Genomic DNA, 17,536 nt, shown 5'->3' on the forward strand with positions numbered 1-17,536 from the left:
AAAAAAAAAATAATGAATAGTGATTTAAGTGGAAGCAGATGCAGCCCAGGTGAATAATTAAGTTTGGGTTTGTTTAGTAGGATCAATGCAGACACTTTGTTTCAAATGGCTGTTTAGTCCTTTCATATCTTTTTGTCCTTGTCTTTGCTATTAGCTCCTCTACCTGGCATTATCAACTAGCCAGACAGTCTGTCTTGTTACTGATGGCTGTCACTAGTGATTCTCTCCTACACATCCTCAGCATCTCACAGACAGCTCCTGTTTTAAAGCTAATTAAAAATGTAGACAACACAGCATAGTAAACTGAGTGTTTCACCCAAGTTCCGCCTGCATTGCGAAGATGGCCTAGTGAAGAGATGGAGCAACCACACGAAAAAAAAAGAAGAAAATCAATAGTCCACTCTGCCTCCAACATCTTAATGCCACTCTCAGTGGAGAGGGATGTGTGGAAGTGATGGAGTCTCTGTCAGTTACTAGACATCAGAGGAGTTTTTAATTGAGGCCCCAGTGGGGCTGGGAGGGACATGGGAGATGCTGAGAGAGAGCTGGCCTGGCCGGTGTTAGATGAGGTGGGCAGACCAGTTGTGAGGCAGTGTTGTTGCTCATTTTCATCCGTCTACCAGACGAGGGCTGGGCAGTGTGACGTGAAATTTCTATCAAAATGTATGTTGAATGTTGATGGTAATGACATGCTTTCATAATTCCAATCAAATGTGATTCAAACGCTGAAGACTCTGGGATCGTAATAATGTGTGTGTGTGTGTGTGTGTGTGTGTGTGTGTGTGTGTGTGTGTGTGTGTGTGTGTGTGTGGGTGTGTGGGTGTGTGTTCAGGATTGTGTTTTGGGTGAAAGGTTTGTGATTTTTTTTTTTTTTTATCTAGCATGAATCCTGTGTTTTCACCATGTCCTTCCACAGCTGACTTGTCTGATCATTAGGACAGGGACTCTGGATTGTGGTCTTTCTCTTTACACCAGTGCCAGTGCTACTTGTGTCAGAGCTGGAGCACATTTTCAAACATTCCTCATACTTGCTGACATGTTTCCTCACGGTTCGCTCCTGTCTCCATTGAGCTGTCTGACTCGATTTCTTCACCCGCCCTTTTCTTAGCATGCAAATGTGCGTTTGTTTTAGTGTAAAAGGGAAGCGTATGCTCACTGGTTAACATGCAGTGAGCTGATGCTCGCGGTGCACTTTGACTTGACATTTAAAATCCATTCTGTAACAGAACAAATGGTGTAGCGGCCAAATCCACATCAAGGCACGTATCTCTACCGGTGTGGAGTTTATTCTGGTTATACTGCCCACTGCCACCTCAGGCCATTGTTTATGTATTCCAGCACAGACCCATTGCACATTCTCGCGCCCTTTCTGCCTGTAACGTAGCCCCTGCTTTGCTAACATGACAGCCATGCAGTTGGCTCTGAGCTGTGTGTTCAGTTAATTAGCAAGTCTACAGGGCATGAGATTACCTTCAACTGTAAAGATGAGAAAATTCACTCTAACCTTGCCCCTGGCATATCTGAGTAAGACTTGAAATCGTGCTGTTGAATGTACCTGTAACTCGCACTGCTTTCCTCCCAGACAAATCAGTGACTGTCATACTGTTGGTTTGGTTGCAGAGTGTGACACAAAAAGCTTCCTGGTGAAAGTTGAGATCACTTCAGTGATTCAGTTTTACTCATTCATTTTTTTTTTTTTTTTTTTTTTTTGACACTGGCATTTTTGGAAAAAGAAAAAAAAAAGTGCCATCAAGAGATGTCCCATAGCACAAATTATAATCCCAGCCACATAAATCTGCATGTTGTAATATATAATATAGTATTGCTAAGTCACTAGTCGTGTATCGCACACAAAACCGATATGTTGATATCAATACTTACCTCATATCAACCTAGTAAGACCCACATATTTTTTAGTTTGTTCCATTTCCTGTATTGTCTCTCAACTTCTTGTCGTTCTTGCTGGCTAAACACAAGCCAAAAGTCACAAGATCAGTTCACACAGGCTACTGTAATATGTAAATATAAATAAGCTTGAGATCACTTGGCCACATTTTTGATGAGGCCATATGACCTGGCATCACCACGTAGCCCACACATATCGCACTGAACAAACACTCTTTGGTGTGAAGCTATGTTTGGCGATAACTAGCTTACCATGTGCAGCATGATGTTTCTGTGGTGAGAGCTCTGATGCTAACCTATCAGTATGATGCTTATTTGCATTGTTCACACAGAAAGAAAACAGAGGCGCTTCCACTGGTCTGGAATCTGATTTATCAGATAATATATAATGTAATTTGAAATAATTAGCTTGTTACACAATAATAAGCACATAACATGGATATTGGGTTGTGTATAATAGTGTAGCTAACCAAATATGTCTTCACTGTGTTTTGGATGGAGAAATAACAACACACTCTGATCAGTCACCATGACTGTTACAACAGTAACATGACCAGCTGATCCCGGCGCAGTGCAGGAGAACTGATCTAATAAGCGCTGCTAAGTAGAAGCTGATGTTTGTCAGTCTGCAGTGGAAGAAAGTCTTTCATTTTCCTCCGGCTCTGTCAGACCTGCACGCTACATATCTTTGTCAATTTCTTGTTACTTTATTTGCAACAAGCTGAAAACCTTGCGACACATAAGCCATATTGTGACTTTCAATTGGAGATTTTTGTCACAGCCAAGCTCTGGAAAGGTTTGGAATTCCTGGCTGAAACAATCCTGAAATGATGTTCAACAACCAGCGTCTGTGAAGTTCAACATCTTTTCATGCCGTTTTTTTATTCCTAGAAGACAGTCATTTTCTAACAAGCCCCATCATCTTGTTTTGTATGAGTAAACGACAATGATCCAAATCCATATCCTGCATTGACCTGCCAACTGCATCTCAAGCTCGGTCCATGTCTATGTCTCATTGTTACCTTTCTCAGTCGTGTGTGTCTGTTAAGCGGCAGTGAATATTCACATGTGCATCAATCAGATTGAAGTGTGGCTCATCTTATGGAGGAGGTGCCCTTACCACACCAACTCATCATTCTGAATCCATAGCACTGCACTATAGGCAGAGTATCTGTGGACTGTGAGCAAAGCTTCCACTGGAGAAAGGTCAGTAGCAGCATGACATGTCTGAGAGACAGCTTACGAGTTGAGTGTGGACTAATGCCGCAAAACCTCATTGTAAGTCCAGGCCAGCCCGGCACTCACACAGTTACCAGCTCAGTGCTTTCTTGCTTACAAACCTGCAAACTCGCTCAGCCTCTTGTTTTTTCACCTACTCGGGTCGTTCACCCGCTTACCCCATCCGTCCAACCTTCACTGCCCCACTAACTCATCCACCTTACACTCCCACTCAGCCTCCACCACTTCCCTCACCACCACCAGATGGCTTTTATAGTTCCCCTGCTGAGAAAAAAAAAAATAGGGCTGTTAGAAACTTTATTCCTATAAATGCAGAGCCATTACTCTGCTTTAATGTGCACGTCTGCACATCATACACTCGTGTTTGCCACGAACCCATGGCGTCAAGGGAAGGGCAATAATGTCAGACAAATTGTGTAAGTAAATGGGCGCTAGGTCGTCCTAGAGACGAGCGCATTGCCTCCCTGCATGCCAATAAGACAGTGAGGTAGCATCTCGGTGAAAAGCAATTTATTGAAATGCAAAAAGAGGAGAGAAGGCTCAGAGCAAAGATGCTGACAGGACAAAAACCTGTCGCCATCCATCTCAGTTTGCCAAGTTTTCCCTCTACAAGTGAGCTTCTCGTCCTCTCCCACAGAGGAGAGGTGTTCCCTAGAAATATTACAAGAACAGCTGGTGTGCCTGTGCGCTCACAAGCTTTTCATGCTGGGGTGGAATTCAGGGGAGGGTTCAGAGGTTTTGATGGACACCTTCGAGGGTGACGATAAAGGCTGCTAATTGAAATTGAAGCTGAAACAAATTCAAAGTCATTCGTTCAGTGTAATCCTAATATTCATGCTCATGTTTTTCATTCCGGCTAATCCGTGTTCTCTGACACAGAGGCCATCTCCTTTCCATTAGCACTGTTGTTATTGTTTCTGCCAATCTTTTCCCTGTGAGATCAGTGGTGCTGTAGAGAAAGTGAATAAAGAAGTTTAAATCGCGAGCCTGTTTGCACCAGCTGAGGTAGCATGCATCAATCACCTCACCAGTGTTGGGTGAATGTGATTTAAGTGTGAGCTCCTGTTTTGTCTCACTGAGTTTTATATATCATTCACTTTACTGTTTCTCCCCTACCTTACTGTGTTGCCTGAATGAATGTCTTTATCTCTGCCATGTGACTCATTTTTAGAGAGATATATAAGCCTGTTTCGAGTCCTGGGCCTTGCTGTTCCTCTCTGGTCTCCAGGGCTTCACAGGCCCTCCAGCAGGGCTAGGCCCTGCTGTTGCTCAACCCCTGGGCTAGGCCCTAGTCCGCCTTGCTCTTCTGTGATCAGTACTCCAACTCTTTAGGTCCCCCCTCTCTCTTCCTCTGTTTTTACACCCAGGCAGAATAAGGCCAGGTTGTTCATCCAGACAATGAAAGAAAAACCTAATTGACTCTTCCTCTCCTCTTCCTCATCCCTCCAGCTTGTCTACAATGAGCCTTGAGGCTCTTTTTAGCCTGAAGCCATCCTTCTGTCAAGGGACATTATTCTCCTTTGGTCACAGCTTAAAGGGCTAGGTTTCTTCTAGGCAGGTAAAACTGGGCTGACAGTTGGAGAGAAAGCAGCTTTGATCTCCACTGTCTTCATGTTGCAGAACCAAGATGACAGGCAAGGGAGTCTTAGGAGCACTTTATTCCACCAAAGGTGCTGGAGAGAAAACACTCAGGCTTGTAAAAATGCCTGCAAATCTTGGCTCTCACATTCACTGAAGCCCAAACAATACCTAAGCTGGCCCCTTGCGAGCCCCCTATAGTGTCTTCCAGAGACTGAGGGAGCCTCATTTCTCACTGGTGATGTGCTCTGTGTTAGAGGCTCCATATGGAGGTGGTGTTTTATCATACTCTCGCCTGCCCCCATTAAACATCTATTTTTACCTTAGCAGCCTGCTGTGGCCTCCTATGATACACAAAACACCTACAATGAAGCTCCACCTATAAGAAGTAACAGTCAAGGATATGCTCCACCTGTGGTCGATATAACCTATAAAAAAATGACGCAAACATTAATTGAAGGTACATTGGTAGCTGCACTTTCATTGTATATCATTTCCCAAGATTTTTGAAAGCGCTCAACAACAAAAAAGCTGCAAGGGATGGATGGACACAGTGACACTGCATTATGTGTACTTACAGTATAATAGGATATAATAAGAACAGCACCATTTTATAGCCTCTAAAACTGCCTTTGTTTGGACTGTTTCAATAAAATCTGTACATTTTAAGTCAGTTGTTATGTTGGATTTGCATTATATCATGCAGGTGCTGCTGTAAATAGGTCCACCCTTGCATCTATCAGTAGTGCGTGAGGCAGATGTGACCTCGACATGTTCAGACAGCTGTGGATTGTGGGCCTTCTTAGGGCCACAGTGACTGAGACCAGGACGTAGCACAAGAAGCTAATTCTTCACCAAATTTCAAAATAAGGGAGAATGCAGATGGCGGTGATCTGCCCCAATTTACTTGCTTCACTTTTGGTGTTTGCAAAATAATTAATTTGACATTTTACGTGACCAAAATACATACGATACGTATATGTAAATAATCATTGGTGATGTCAGTAAATCAGTGGGGAAGGATCATGGTAAACGTTGGCAGCTAACTCGGAGCTCTGCATGTGGCTACAGATAATAGCATGATCCAAACGTTACCAAGTGCAGCTTTACTGAGACACATCAAACATATCCAATCAAATAAAAACAAAATTCATGAAGGCCGCTTGCAGTTTAATTGTGCTGAAATGTGCAGAATTTCATCACGACTATGGCTTTCACGTGGTGCTAAAATATATGACAAAAAAAAGGAAAGATCGACTCTATCTATAGCCTCATTTTATGCACACTGACAAGGAACATAGTTCAGCTCCTATCCAGTTAATGTTTAGTAGTCAACTGACATTGAGTGTTGACATCAGCAGAAGTGGAAGGATGTAAATACAGACAGGAACCCTGGTGAGTGTTTGGCATTTAGGTCTGTTATTATGATTTGCTTGTTTCATTCTCTATCATATCATGTCAGCTCATTATAGACACACATTTTCAACTTTTTTTTCTGCTTATTTTTATGTGTGCTACACATTCACAGTATCAAGAAAGCGTCTAGTCTGCGAAGTGAAGTTTGCCCTGTTTGGTGCAGCTCTGAAGTCTGCAGACTCTAGGTAATGTGACAGTGCAGCCCAAAGCACTCCATCCTTACCCATGCACAGTGGGAATAGGGAAAAGGGGAAAGGGAGGATAGGTAAACAGAGCCATTAGAGACAAATCTATTTCTGAAGAAAACAAAATCACATCATCAAACAAGAGAAAAGAAAAATATGATCCTGCAGCCCTTTGGGCCCCGGCGTAGCAATGATAGCCGACTATGGCATTTGTCTTTATCAGTCTGCCTTGAGGGAGGGAGAGCGTGGTGGGAAGGTGTGAGAATAAAAAGAGAATGAGAAAGACAATGGAAACAAAGATCACCACGTCTTCTTTACTCGTCACAAAGAGCTACAGACACATTTGTTCCTTTTCTGCCTTTATGAGACGCGAACAGCTCGTGTATGATTATTCCTCTTTCAGACATGTTTTGTGGTTTCGCTGTTAGTACAAAGTGGCTCTCAGATGGTCATTCTTTAAATATAACAGAGTGAAGGGCTCGGTGGACAGCGAGCCACAGCATCATCAGTCATGACTTGCCTGGGGAGGCGTACGCAGCTTCATCAAAATGACAAGATTGACTTTCCAGATTTTATCCTTTCTCTGTGACATTTGGTTGTTTATCCTGCTTTGCAGTAGCTGTACCAGAGAGTCTCCGTAGTGCTGTGTGTATTGAGAGCCTTTTGAAATATATGTGCTCAAACAGACTATGGTGACCTTAAAATTAGATTAGAAATATATAACAAAATCTACAGTAACATCTGCCTCGGTAACAATTGACTGTATTATGTTGGCAGGAATCTGTTACTGCCACTTAACCGTAGATGGGTGTTAAGCCAAGCTTTGGGCTAAACGCTGATGTCATCGTGTTGACATGCTCACAATGTTAACATGCTGATTTTAAATCTGTATCATTACCCTTCATAGTGAAGTGTTTTAGCATGCTAACATTTGCTAATTAGCACTAAACACAACCCATTGCTGAGCAGCACAGCTGAGGCTGATGGGCGTGTTAGTTTTGAAAGTATTTGGATTAGACAAATGCTGACATGGTGATGACACGGTGATGAAAAGTGAAGTGATCACCAAGTTATTATGATTCAGTGTTGAGATATTTCTCTCAAAATGACAGATTTGAGCCTCATGGTAGAGCGAAAGTCAGGGGATCAGAGAAGTCAGGCTTTATCCTCTGGGGACCATGAATGTCTGTACCAAATTCCATGGATTAGATGGAATTTTGCTGTTGAGATCGATACCCACGGACCAACATTCCCATCCCTCGAGCTGTGCCAAGCAAGACTGGCTAAAAATAACAGCAGAATAAAGGCTGAGCAGATTCTTTTAAATGATGCCTTTCTATCATTGGCGAGTCCATGTCCCATGTCCTCCCCCTCTCTGAGGCCCTCTGTGGCCTTTCATTAACTCTGTTTTGTGGGAGTATCAGGTACATCTGATTCTCAGCATCAAATGGACTGGATTTCCATCTGAGAATTCATCTTCTCCAAAAGGATGCCTCTATTTTCCCTCCATCTTGGCTGTGCTGTATTATAGCCTGTCTGCCTGTCTTCATAGCTGATGCCAAGTCCTTACAGATGCTTCATCATTTCCTCTTTCCAATGCCAGTCATTTTTCAGTCTTTTTATTTATTTATTTTTTGTATTATTATTATCTGCCCAGAGCGGGCAGTCTCTGAAGGAGGCCTGTTTGTGCCACAGCCAGGCTCACAGCTATTTAGTGGCTCTGCTGTTTTCTTTTCTTCTCCCTGTGTTCAGTTTGAATACCCCAGGGAAATTTGGTTGTGTCTCTGATATCTTTGCTCTGTCCTGCTGACCAGTTTTTATTTCTCCTCATCACTGTGCTGTTTGCCAAGATGCTGTCACTCATTTTGATGCCTAATTGTCTCCAAAGTGTCTTTTACTGCTGTGCTGTCTGAAAGATATCTATGGCTATCGCTGCACTCATCAAAAAAATGTCTTTATGTAGAAATATGTGTCGCACATGTTTGGGGTTTTCTTTTTAACTTGTTCCTATTTAGAATATATTGCTTAATATTGCATTTCATTCCCATTCGGAGTGATGATTATGATATCTTAGACATGTTATAGAATATTAAAGCAAACGCATGAGAACCTCAGACATCTGAGCAATGTGTAGCAGAAGGCAGGGGGAGGGACAGTTAGTGGCAACATCCTCTTAAAGCTGTGCCAATGCTGTTTGAGTGAAACGACAACACAGTCTTGTGCGACTGGTGAGCTATCTGCCATCTGGACTCAGCTGAAAGACTCGAGTGTCTTAATTGGACACTAGTAAAAGAAACTCAGACTCTGGTCACAGAAAGCAAAGGTTTTCACTCGTTTCTCTTCCCTCTGACAGCCCCACTGAAAGTCAAACCTGATACAGAGATGATGCGACAACAGCGACGATGATGACGGAGATGGCGATGATGGCAGTAATCATCATCAGAGTCATTATGTTGTGCTTTAGTCGCTCTGCAGTCTGGATAATTCCAGATTTTTATGACAACAAACTCCAACAGCCAAAATTGTCAAATGGCGAAATAATGGTGATGGATACAGCTTTGACAGTATGGCTTCTTATTTTAGCTCTGCAAGAGTGAATAATGAGGCTCTCCCCCCTCTGCCCTTTGCTTCAGGTCAGAACATCGCGTTCCCCCCGGTGGCTCTGTGGGTAACTGTTGGCCTGGCCGTGTGTCTGCTGGTGCTGCTCATTGCCCTGGCTGCTGTCTGCCGCAGGAAGATCAAGGAGAGCTGCGAGGAGGCCAGAAGAGAAGGTAAAGGGAGTGGAGGAGCGGGAGGGAGAGAGGTGGCTCTCAACACCAGTTTTATATTCTCACAGGGAGGACAATTCATTGGTGATAACTCCATGTTTATCCCTCAAAGTTAAGTAAAAGCGTGTTTTGGGGCTGTGGTGCCTTCATTAGGGCCAATATGAGAAGTTAATCTCAGAAAAATGTCAACGTTGGAGCTAAATGCACAAAAAGATATAGTAATGAAATTAAATTCTGTTTTTCATGGACTGTGTTGGCATAGTGCGTGCACAGTTCAAGGGCTTGCTGAATAATGGATGCTAACCTATGATGCTCTCAGGCCCTTTCAACCCTTCACAGGGCCTTCATTAAAATGCAGAAGGACCCCTTAAAGTCTTCACATAGCGGGCTAGTAGATGATGATATACATAATTGCGACGTGTTGCCTATATCATATGGGAGGAACAACGAGAGCGAGGCAGAGCAGAAAGCAGTGATGAGACGTGAAGTGCTCAAGGACTTTGAGAATCCAGAGGGAGTTCTGCTTAATGCGTATAGGCAGGATCTCAGATGGTGGGACACATATCTTCAGCAAAGAGGAACATCATTACTCGGGACCAGTAATTAGCGTTGCGGAATAGTTGAAGATCCCCGCAAGTGCAAAGAGAAAAAGTTTTGAAATGAGATAGATAGTGCAGAGCCACCAGCTCTGCTGTAATGAGATCTGCTCAGAGTGGAGGAGACATTTAAATAAAGGTCAGCCAGTGTCTGCACCAGGGCCCAGAGGTTTGAAAATAAATATGGAAGTGACACAGACTCAGAGGAAAGAGTAAATAGCTCCATGGAACATATGAAATCAAATGAAATGGAAAGAGAAAAATATAATGCAGTTCCTCCCATGGGCAAAAGGCTCCTCGGGTTGTAGGGCCTTTTTCTTCAGTGGAGTGGATGAGGAACTGCGTTTCCCGCCTGCAGCTCTAACACCAAAGGAGGGATTGATTATGTGGTCATCCACTGTCCGCCTTATTGAAATGTTAAGTCTTATTCTGTCCCCTGCCAGCAATGCTTTTGCAGTCTTTGGTGTTTTTCCAAGCACGAACCTGAAGGGTGGGAACACTGACTTACTCACATATCATGCAGACTCTTCTACTCCTGATAGAATGATACTGTATGAATACAGATGTGGAGGGGCTTAAAATAGGATTGCTATGCACATATCCAGAGCTGTGGGGAGGGCAGGAAGCAAGGAAGTGCAGCCTAATTGTGGTTGTCTTATCTTTTAATGGCGTTCCCGGGTATGGCCAGATTGAAGTTGACTCTCTCTTCACCGTGTCTGGGTAGCGAGGGTGGAAGGGTCAGTAAAAGTGGAGAAGTGAGTAAGTCATTTTTCTTCCCTGTCATAACGTATGTGGAGAACCCGAATGTGTATGGTAACAGAGCAGAGCAGGTTGTGGCACTGCAGTGGGAAGTGAAAGCTCGATTCCAGGGGCGGCGTTGTATCTCAACACCAGCACGGCTCTGTTCTCTCTGAAAGGTTTCTCTTTTTTCTTTCATCCCTTTCTTCTGTCCTTCCTTACATAATGACTGTGACTATTTATTTAATATATACTTTCAGTGACCTGTCCAGGGCTACTGTTCCATTTCTCCAAAGCTCATTTTACATTTAGATAAGCATATGATTTAATCAGACCGACGCTTGGAGATCATGTGTAGGTGACAGGGGACAGATCTCCCTGGTGTGACGGATGAAAGTCATAAGGGAAGCAGTGTTTCCCAAGGGGTTTGTACCACGGGGATGCACATGTTTCACGGGGGGTTAACGCTCATGTTTGCCATGGACCAAATGTTGTGATTGATCGACTTTCCGTGCATGAGACTCACATGGAATAACAGACTCATAAAATAAATTCACTCCAAGTTTGTAGTATGTACAAAACGCTTGTAAAACCAGACATTTACAAAATCCTTGGCAAAACATTGGCAAACGAAAGCTGTTTTCATTTTTTTTTTTAAACAAACAAAATTGTTTCATTTTTGTCATCAATGGTTGATATTCAAAGGGAGAGGAAATGAATTAAAACCCACGCAGCACAAACACTGCTGTCATTAAGCCTTATGTCCTAATATGCACAAAGGATTTAAAAAGAAGAAGCTCCTGCTGTTTCTAGGGTGCAAGCATGAATTAATTAGGCCCACTAATCAGTGTATTTATAGTACTATAGGTTTACTAACTGGGGCCATTTCCTTTTGCCTACATTTGAAACACTCATGAAGTCACAGCAGTGCGAGAAGAGATTCAGCAGCCGTGCCACACCACTTCTGTGCAGAGGAAACATAGAGGCAGAAGGGAGGATGATGAGGAACTGTAACACTCCCCTGGCTTCACTGGCTAGCCGTTACTGTCCCCTGACTCTGTCCTCTTTTATGTGGTTTGTCCAGCTTTTGCACTTAAGCCATAACCACCCTTATTGCTCCCACACATTTGGGATGCAGCCAATAGGGGCATAAAATTGTAACATTCTCAATGTACAAGGGAAGCAGTTCTCACTCCCTGCCCTGTGGATGCCCTCGCCCTCACCCTGACTTTAAGGTGCCTTTAAATGAGCCTCGCTCTCCTATCAAAGCCATGCTCCCCAAGGTATTCCCACTGCTGCCACAGTGGTGAGACCGGTAGTCGATTTGAAGGTATTGAATGAAGCGGTGAAGGCACACCACAATTCTGAAGATGTGAAGTAGTGTATGTTGCTTTTTCCAAGGTGCTTTTACTCTCAAAGTATACACATTATTAACAGGTTAACTATTACTACTCTAGACATTTATTTCAAAGCTGTCAACAAATTATCATCTTAGCACCAGTCTGCAGAGGAAGAAAATCACCAAGCTGTGTAACCAACGCCACTTCTTAGACTGACTAATGATAATGCGTCATAATAATATGTGGGCACAGACTGAGAATATTACGGTGTGCTAATATGTAATTTTATACAATTTGATTTTAAAACACAGGAAGAGAAAGAAAGAAAGAAAGGAAGAGCTGTGGGTAGACTAATACATATACAGGCTGTTTGAATCTGGAAACTCAGCATGTTCTGCTGCTGAAATAATAAGGATTTTTGCTTAATTTCCCCGGAGGATTATAGTCTCTGCTGTCAAAGTCAAGGAAAATCAGGCAAACGTACAAGAATATAAACAAATGAATTGTGTTGCCTTGACATTCAATTTTGTACAATTATCAATTTCAATTCATGTGTCTGACACTGAATAGGGGATCTCAAGCCCCGTTGCGGTGGAAATGGTGTCACAGAATTAATATCAGCCGCTTGGATACTCTGTCTCAGGTCTATTTTTAGCTTGTATGTGTGTGTGCACATGCATGCCACGTGTGTATGTAAGTGTGACAGCCATCACTGAGTTGCCTCCTAACTCTGTTGACAGTGGGTTTTCAGAGAGCCAGCAGCTAAAGCCTAATGTGATTACTGTCTTTGTGAAAGGGCTGGATAAGAGGTTAAGGGTGTGTGTGAGTGTGGGTCTGTGTGTCTGTGTGTGGATGATATGTTGAGGGTACCATTGTGTGGCGCTTCGCCGTCATATAGCTCTCTCACTGCAGCTCGTCCTTTTAGCTGCAAAGGATCAGCTCACCATAGGCTTGTGATGAAGTGACTACATTGTGTGTCTGCCTTTGTACTGTGGCGCCCGCTGATAATGACTCCTCTGTCTTCCCACAGCTGAGGAGGCCAAGGAGCTGGAAGAAGAGGAGTCAAAGACAGGTCAGCCAATCCACACCTGGTCAAGCCTTAGCCTCTGTGTGCATCAGGGACCAGCTGTATGTTTTAGCTAGAGCTGCAGCTGTGCAGGTGCTTGTGGCAAATGCTGGTCAGGAAACAGCAGCAATCGAACATCCACTTAATAAAGTTTCACATCCCTCAGCTACGGCAGATTTTTAAATATTTAAGGAGGTTTAATGTTTTGCATTCAACAATGTGAGCTGTTTAATCAGGCAAGGCTGTAAACACCATCAGGAACAGGCAATCGTACATTTTATCCACAAAAGACGACTTGAAAAAAGAATTTGTGCTGCATCAAGTGGGCAGACCGACCAGACTGAGCCTGCAAACAAGCCAATTCATTCTTTACATAATGCAAAAAACACTTCAATCAAGAATTGTATTTTAACGTGTTATTTACTGTCTGCAAAGCATTGAAATTACAAAAATATCCAATAACACAAAAATCACCCACAGGTTAGTCTGTCTTCTTTAAAAAGAAGTCCAGGTGGCAAGATGGCACAGACCGAGCAGAACAAGTAACTGAATGTTAAGTTTGTTTACCGAAGTGTGAGTGAACGCAGATGAAGCATGAGTGCATGTGAGAAATGAGACCAGCTCCAGGCACCGAATCCATTCAACACAGCAACCCAGTGGCATAACTCTTCCACTATGTGCATGTGTGTAAGTGTTTGAGGCAGAGAGAGGGAGACGGGCACACTAATTTAGTGATGCCAACAAGCTGTTGTACATTATACGTTCCCCCAAAGCTACAGCTATAACAGTGGAATCTATCTTGTCTATAAATTTAATGGTAACAAGTTCCACAAGTTCCAAGTTGCACAAAATGCCAACAATTGAACCGCCGTGTCCTGCACTCAAATGATCCTGTTTACCGAGCCGAATTGATTTTGAGTCCTTGCTGAAAAGTGTTATGCATATTGTTGTCGCTGGGAAGAAGTTGCTTTGAATTTATATGATGAATAATCCAGCAAAATGGACAGACATCACCTGTGACAGTCCTCGCACCACTTCGTGCTGCACAGAATTTGGCAAGTCACTGTTCTTTCAGATCTAACCAGTTTAATTCACTCAACAAAAGCAATGCCCAGAGGGAGCTGTAGTCCACATTTAGAAATGTCCCCCCTCGGTGGAGAGACATTTCACAACTGTTCAAAGCCGAGCATTTAAACAAGGAAATAAAGATGAGCGAGACGAAGAGGCTGCAGCCACGCTAGTGGCTCTGTGAGGCCGTTTAAGGTCGAGTGCTGCTTTAAGCTAATTGTTAATGTCAGCATGCTAACGCTCACAATGGCAATGCTAACATTCTGATGTTTAGCAGGTGTAATGTTTCAGAATGCTAACACCAACATGCTAACATGCTCACAATGACAGTATTAACATGCTGATGTTTAGCACACTCACCAGCTTAGTCAAGTGTGTTAGTATTTAATATTTGCTAATTAGCATTCATTTGAAAGACGTTACAGGCTTTGCTCGGTAGTCATCTTTTTCTTTACAATAATGCCAGTGAACCAAAACACTTCCATACGTGCTCCTATTTCAGCAATGAGAGTGATGTGATATTTTGCTTAGTATGACCTTACGAGTCCAGAATTAATTTCGCCATTAGCAAGCAGAGCAAGCTTCTTCTGCCTGCCCAGCCTCAGTGCCTACCCCTCACAGTCCCGAGCAGTTCTCCCTCAAGCGTTAATGTCATTAGAGTTATTCATTTGACTCCTTCTTTAGTCTGATTGAATTATTTAGCCTTTCTGTGAACGGCAAAGTTAATACCATGTGATTTTAATAAGCTGAGAGGTGAAGGAGAGTCTCTGAGTGAAGGGGGACAATGACTTTTATTCTCTAATGCCTCTCTCATGAATGTTTCAGAGAGATCTGTGCAGCCAGGAGCGGGGTCAGCCATCCCACAACCAGTGAGACTTAATAGTTCAGCTTTAGCTAAAGGGGCAGGGCAAAGAAGAACAGGGCTGGGAGACAGTAGTATGCCTATTACTCCCGTGACAAGACAGCAACTTGCAGCCACCCTTGCTCTCGCTGCCTCTCGCCGTCATCCGTGCACCTGGCTGATCCAGGTGGACGTTGTGGGCGGTGAGCTGGTGAAGTCAAGCTAATGGCTCTGCCTTCTGAGATCACTCTGTAAGCACTTCAGACAGGCAGCTTTGTTTTGCCATCTGGCTCCAATTGCGCTGACAAAGGCAGAGGTTCCTGCATGAGACAAAGGAGCTGAAATGAGCCCCACTTTAATAAACCCGGGATGATGGGGAGCCACGTTTGTGTGTTATCTTAATGAGCTGTCCAAAGGAGAGCGTACCTCCCCTTTCAAAGCTAGCCTGATTTGAACAATAACCAGTGATAACTAGGGACCTGGGCTCATTCATTTGCAGTGGGGTAGGATCCCTTTGTTGCCTTTACTGCAGAGGCAAATAATGTTTAACAAACAGTGGAGCTCAAATTCTGGATTTATTTGCGAGTGCTAATGCCAACAGCAACCCCTTCACACACATAAACACACTCTCCCAGGCCTACACATGCACGCATTTGCACAGGGACACACACACCGCACATAGAAAGAAGCACCGTTATACTGCTAATCTACATCCACATGCAGAGATGTGCAATGTGTACAGTTCTTGCTGGCTTCATCCCTCACTTCCCCACCTCCTCCCTGAAATGTGTTCAGTAATCTGAGCATGATGTGCTGTTTAGAGGGGGCTGCAGTCACGCAAGTGCAGCTCCTCCTGTCAGAAGTTGGCTTTAGTTTGTGTGCACTAGCCCCTGTCTCCCTAAATCCTGGACTCCAAGGAGTCAGGCCTTAGCAACAAGGCCCTGGAAGAAAGTGTTAGTCAGTGACCTAGTTCTTTCATAGACAAAGAATTGTCGGAAAGAACAATTTGACACGCCCTCTGAAAAGGGAGCTTCATGTGAGAAACGGTTTTATTAACCCTTCTTAACCGAGGCGAAGTCCCTTTAAGGTGGAGGGAATATCAGGCCTTGTAGCGGTGATAGCAAAAGGAAGCCCCAACCTTCACCGCCACCACTGAAAGATGGATGACAGTTGCTAAAATCATATTAGAGCCTCAAGTCCAGTAGCTCATCACCCTAAATGTGTTAATTTTATGAAGGCTGCGTAAAGGTGACTCTTGAGGAGACAGACAGAAACAAGGACAGCTGTACCAGAGTCAAAGTCACCTCTGTGCCAATTATACCCCCACCCCCGTTGAGTTATTCACATCCCAATGAAAATACAACACCTTCATGCACAAAGAACATAGCATTCACCCTATGCTGCTCATGGGAATCAAACTGAAGCGTGTTTAATGGACGAATGAAGTGAAAGAGTATGGCTGCATGTTCCTTGGAAATACATATTTTTATTGCCTCTGGGAGTATAGTATCCATTATACAGTACAGTCAATTTGCTGAGATTTAGGAAATTGTTTTTACATGTCCATTTAAAACTGAAAACTGTTTTGTATGGAATTGGATATCTGAGAATAAGAGAAGAAATTAATGTAGCAAATTTGGTTCTGTAAAATCATGTTGTTCCCTCGTCTTGACTGATTGACTTTAAAGGTGCAGTGTGGAGTTTTTGACCACTGGAAGCACTATGGAGAGGTGTGGGTCCTGTTGTTCATTTGCAGATGACACGACTCCCACCCTGCAGTTGATCTATTCCACTCTTCCACAGTTAGTGGCAGTGATGCACTTAGAAATTGAGGCGCCAACAAAATCAGTGAAGAAGAGTACTGCTGGCAGGCAAACATGTAAACAATGCACTATTTAAAATATTTTTAAAAATCAGCCTTGCAAATCTTGTATGAGGAGGGAAATACACCCCGCTCGTTTGTAGGACCTCAAGGACACACACGATGCATTTTGGTGAGTAACACTGAATGCAAACACAACTTTTGTGTGTTAACAAAAAACTCCATAGCGCATCTTTAATTTAGTTTTCTTCTTTACTGTATTGACATGAATTTAAGAGCCCAGTGAAAGCACAGAGCTCAAAGGCAGTTGAGTTGTAGTGATGTACTGGAAAAATATGGAATGCATGGCATTACCGGGGTTGAGGCTTTTTAAAATACAGTGTCGTTATAACACAACCCAGTTTGACAGACCTGCAGGTTGTGAACATACCGTTCCATATTGCCACAGATGGAATTGAGGGCCCTGTAAAGCAGCCCCAGGCAGCTGTGCTTGACATGTCCTCTCTTTTCACTGGCAACACATACTCATCCACTGGGCTCTCCCAACGGTCACACATTACTGACTAAAGATATGTAAATAGAACATTCATGTTGCTTTCATTATTAGATGTGGGTCACAGGATAACTTCAAGAGCACTAATTAAAAGAGCTCCCCGCACACCATTGCTTAGTAGTTGCACACACATTATTCAAGTGCTGCACTCATGTTCCTTGCTGGTTCAGCACCATACAGTAAGCTACATGTTTACTCCTGTGTTTTCTCCAAGGGTGAGCCCTGAGAGATGCTGTTTTGGTGTTGAAGGCCAAATAACATAGAAGAGTAATAATGGATAATAATGGTAATAATTATAAACCCCCTATCACATGAATTATACAGGGTTCATACAACACAGAATTGTCAAATTATGTACACATAGTTATGTACACATTCCTGTGGTTGCTTCTTTCTATTGTTATTTCCATACATGTGATGA

At 43.2% G+C, this 17,536-nt stretch overlaps 1 protein-coding gene across 1 annotated transcript in view; it reads left to right on the plus strand.

Annotated features, from left to right (window-relative positions):
• Window positions 1-17,536, plus strand: part of cd276 (CD276 molecule) — a 63,420-nt gene that overhangs the window by 34,463 nt on the left and 11,421 nt on the right. The window contains exons 5-6 of the mRNA XM_076754841.1: window positions 8,957-9,094; window positions 12,796-12,837. Coding sequence (XP_076610956.1) covers window positions 8,957-9,094; window positions 12,796-12,837 — 180 coding nt within the window. The remainder of the gene's footprint in view (window positions 1-8,956; window positions 9,095-12,795; window positions 12,838-17,536) is intronic.

Source organism: Chaetodon auriga, chromosome 1 (assembly GCF_051107435.1).
Source record: "Chaetodon auriga isolate fChaAug3 chromosome 1, fChaAug3.hap1, whole genome shotgun sequence".
NCBI classification, from domain to species: Eukaryota; Metazoa; Chordata; class Actinopteri; order Chaetodontiformes; family Chaetodontidae; genus Chaetodon; species Chaetodon auriga.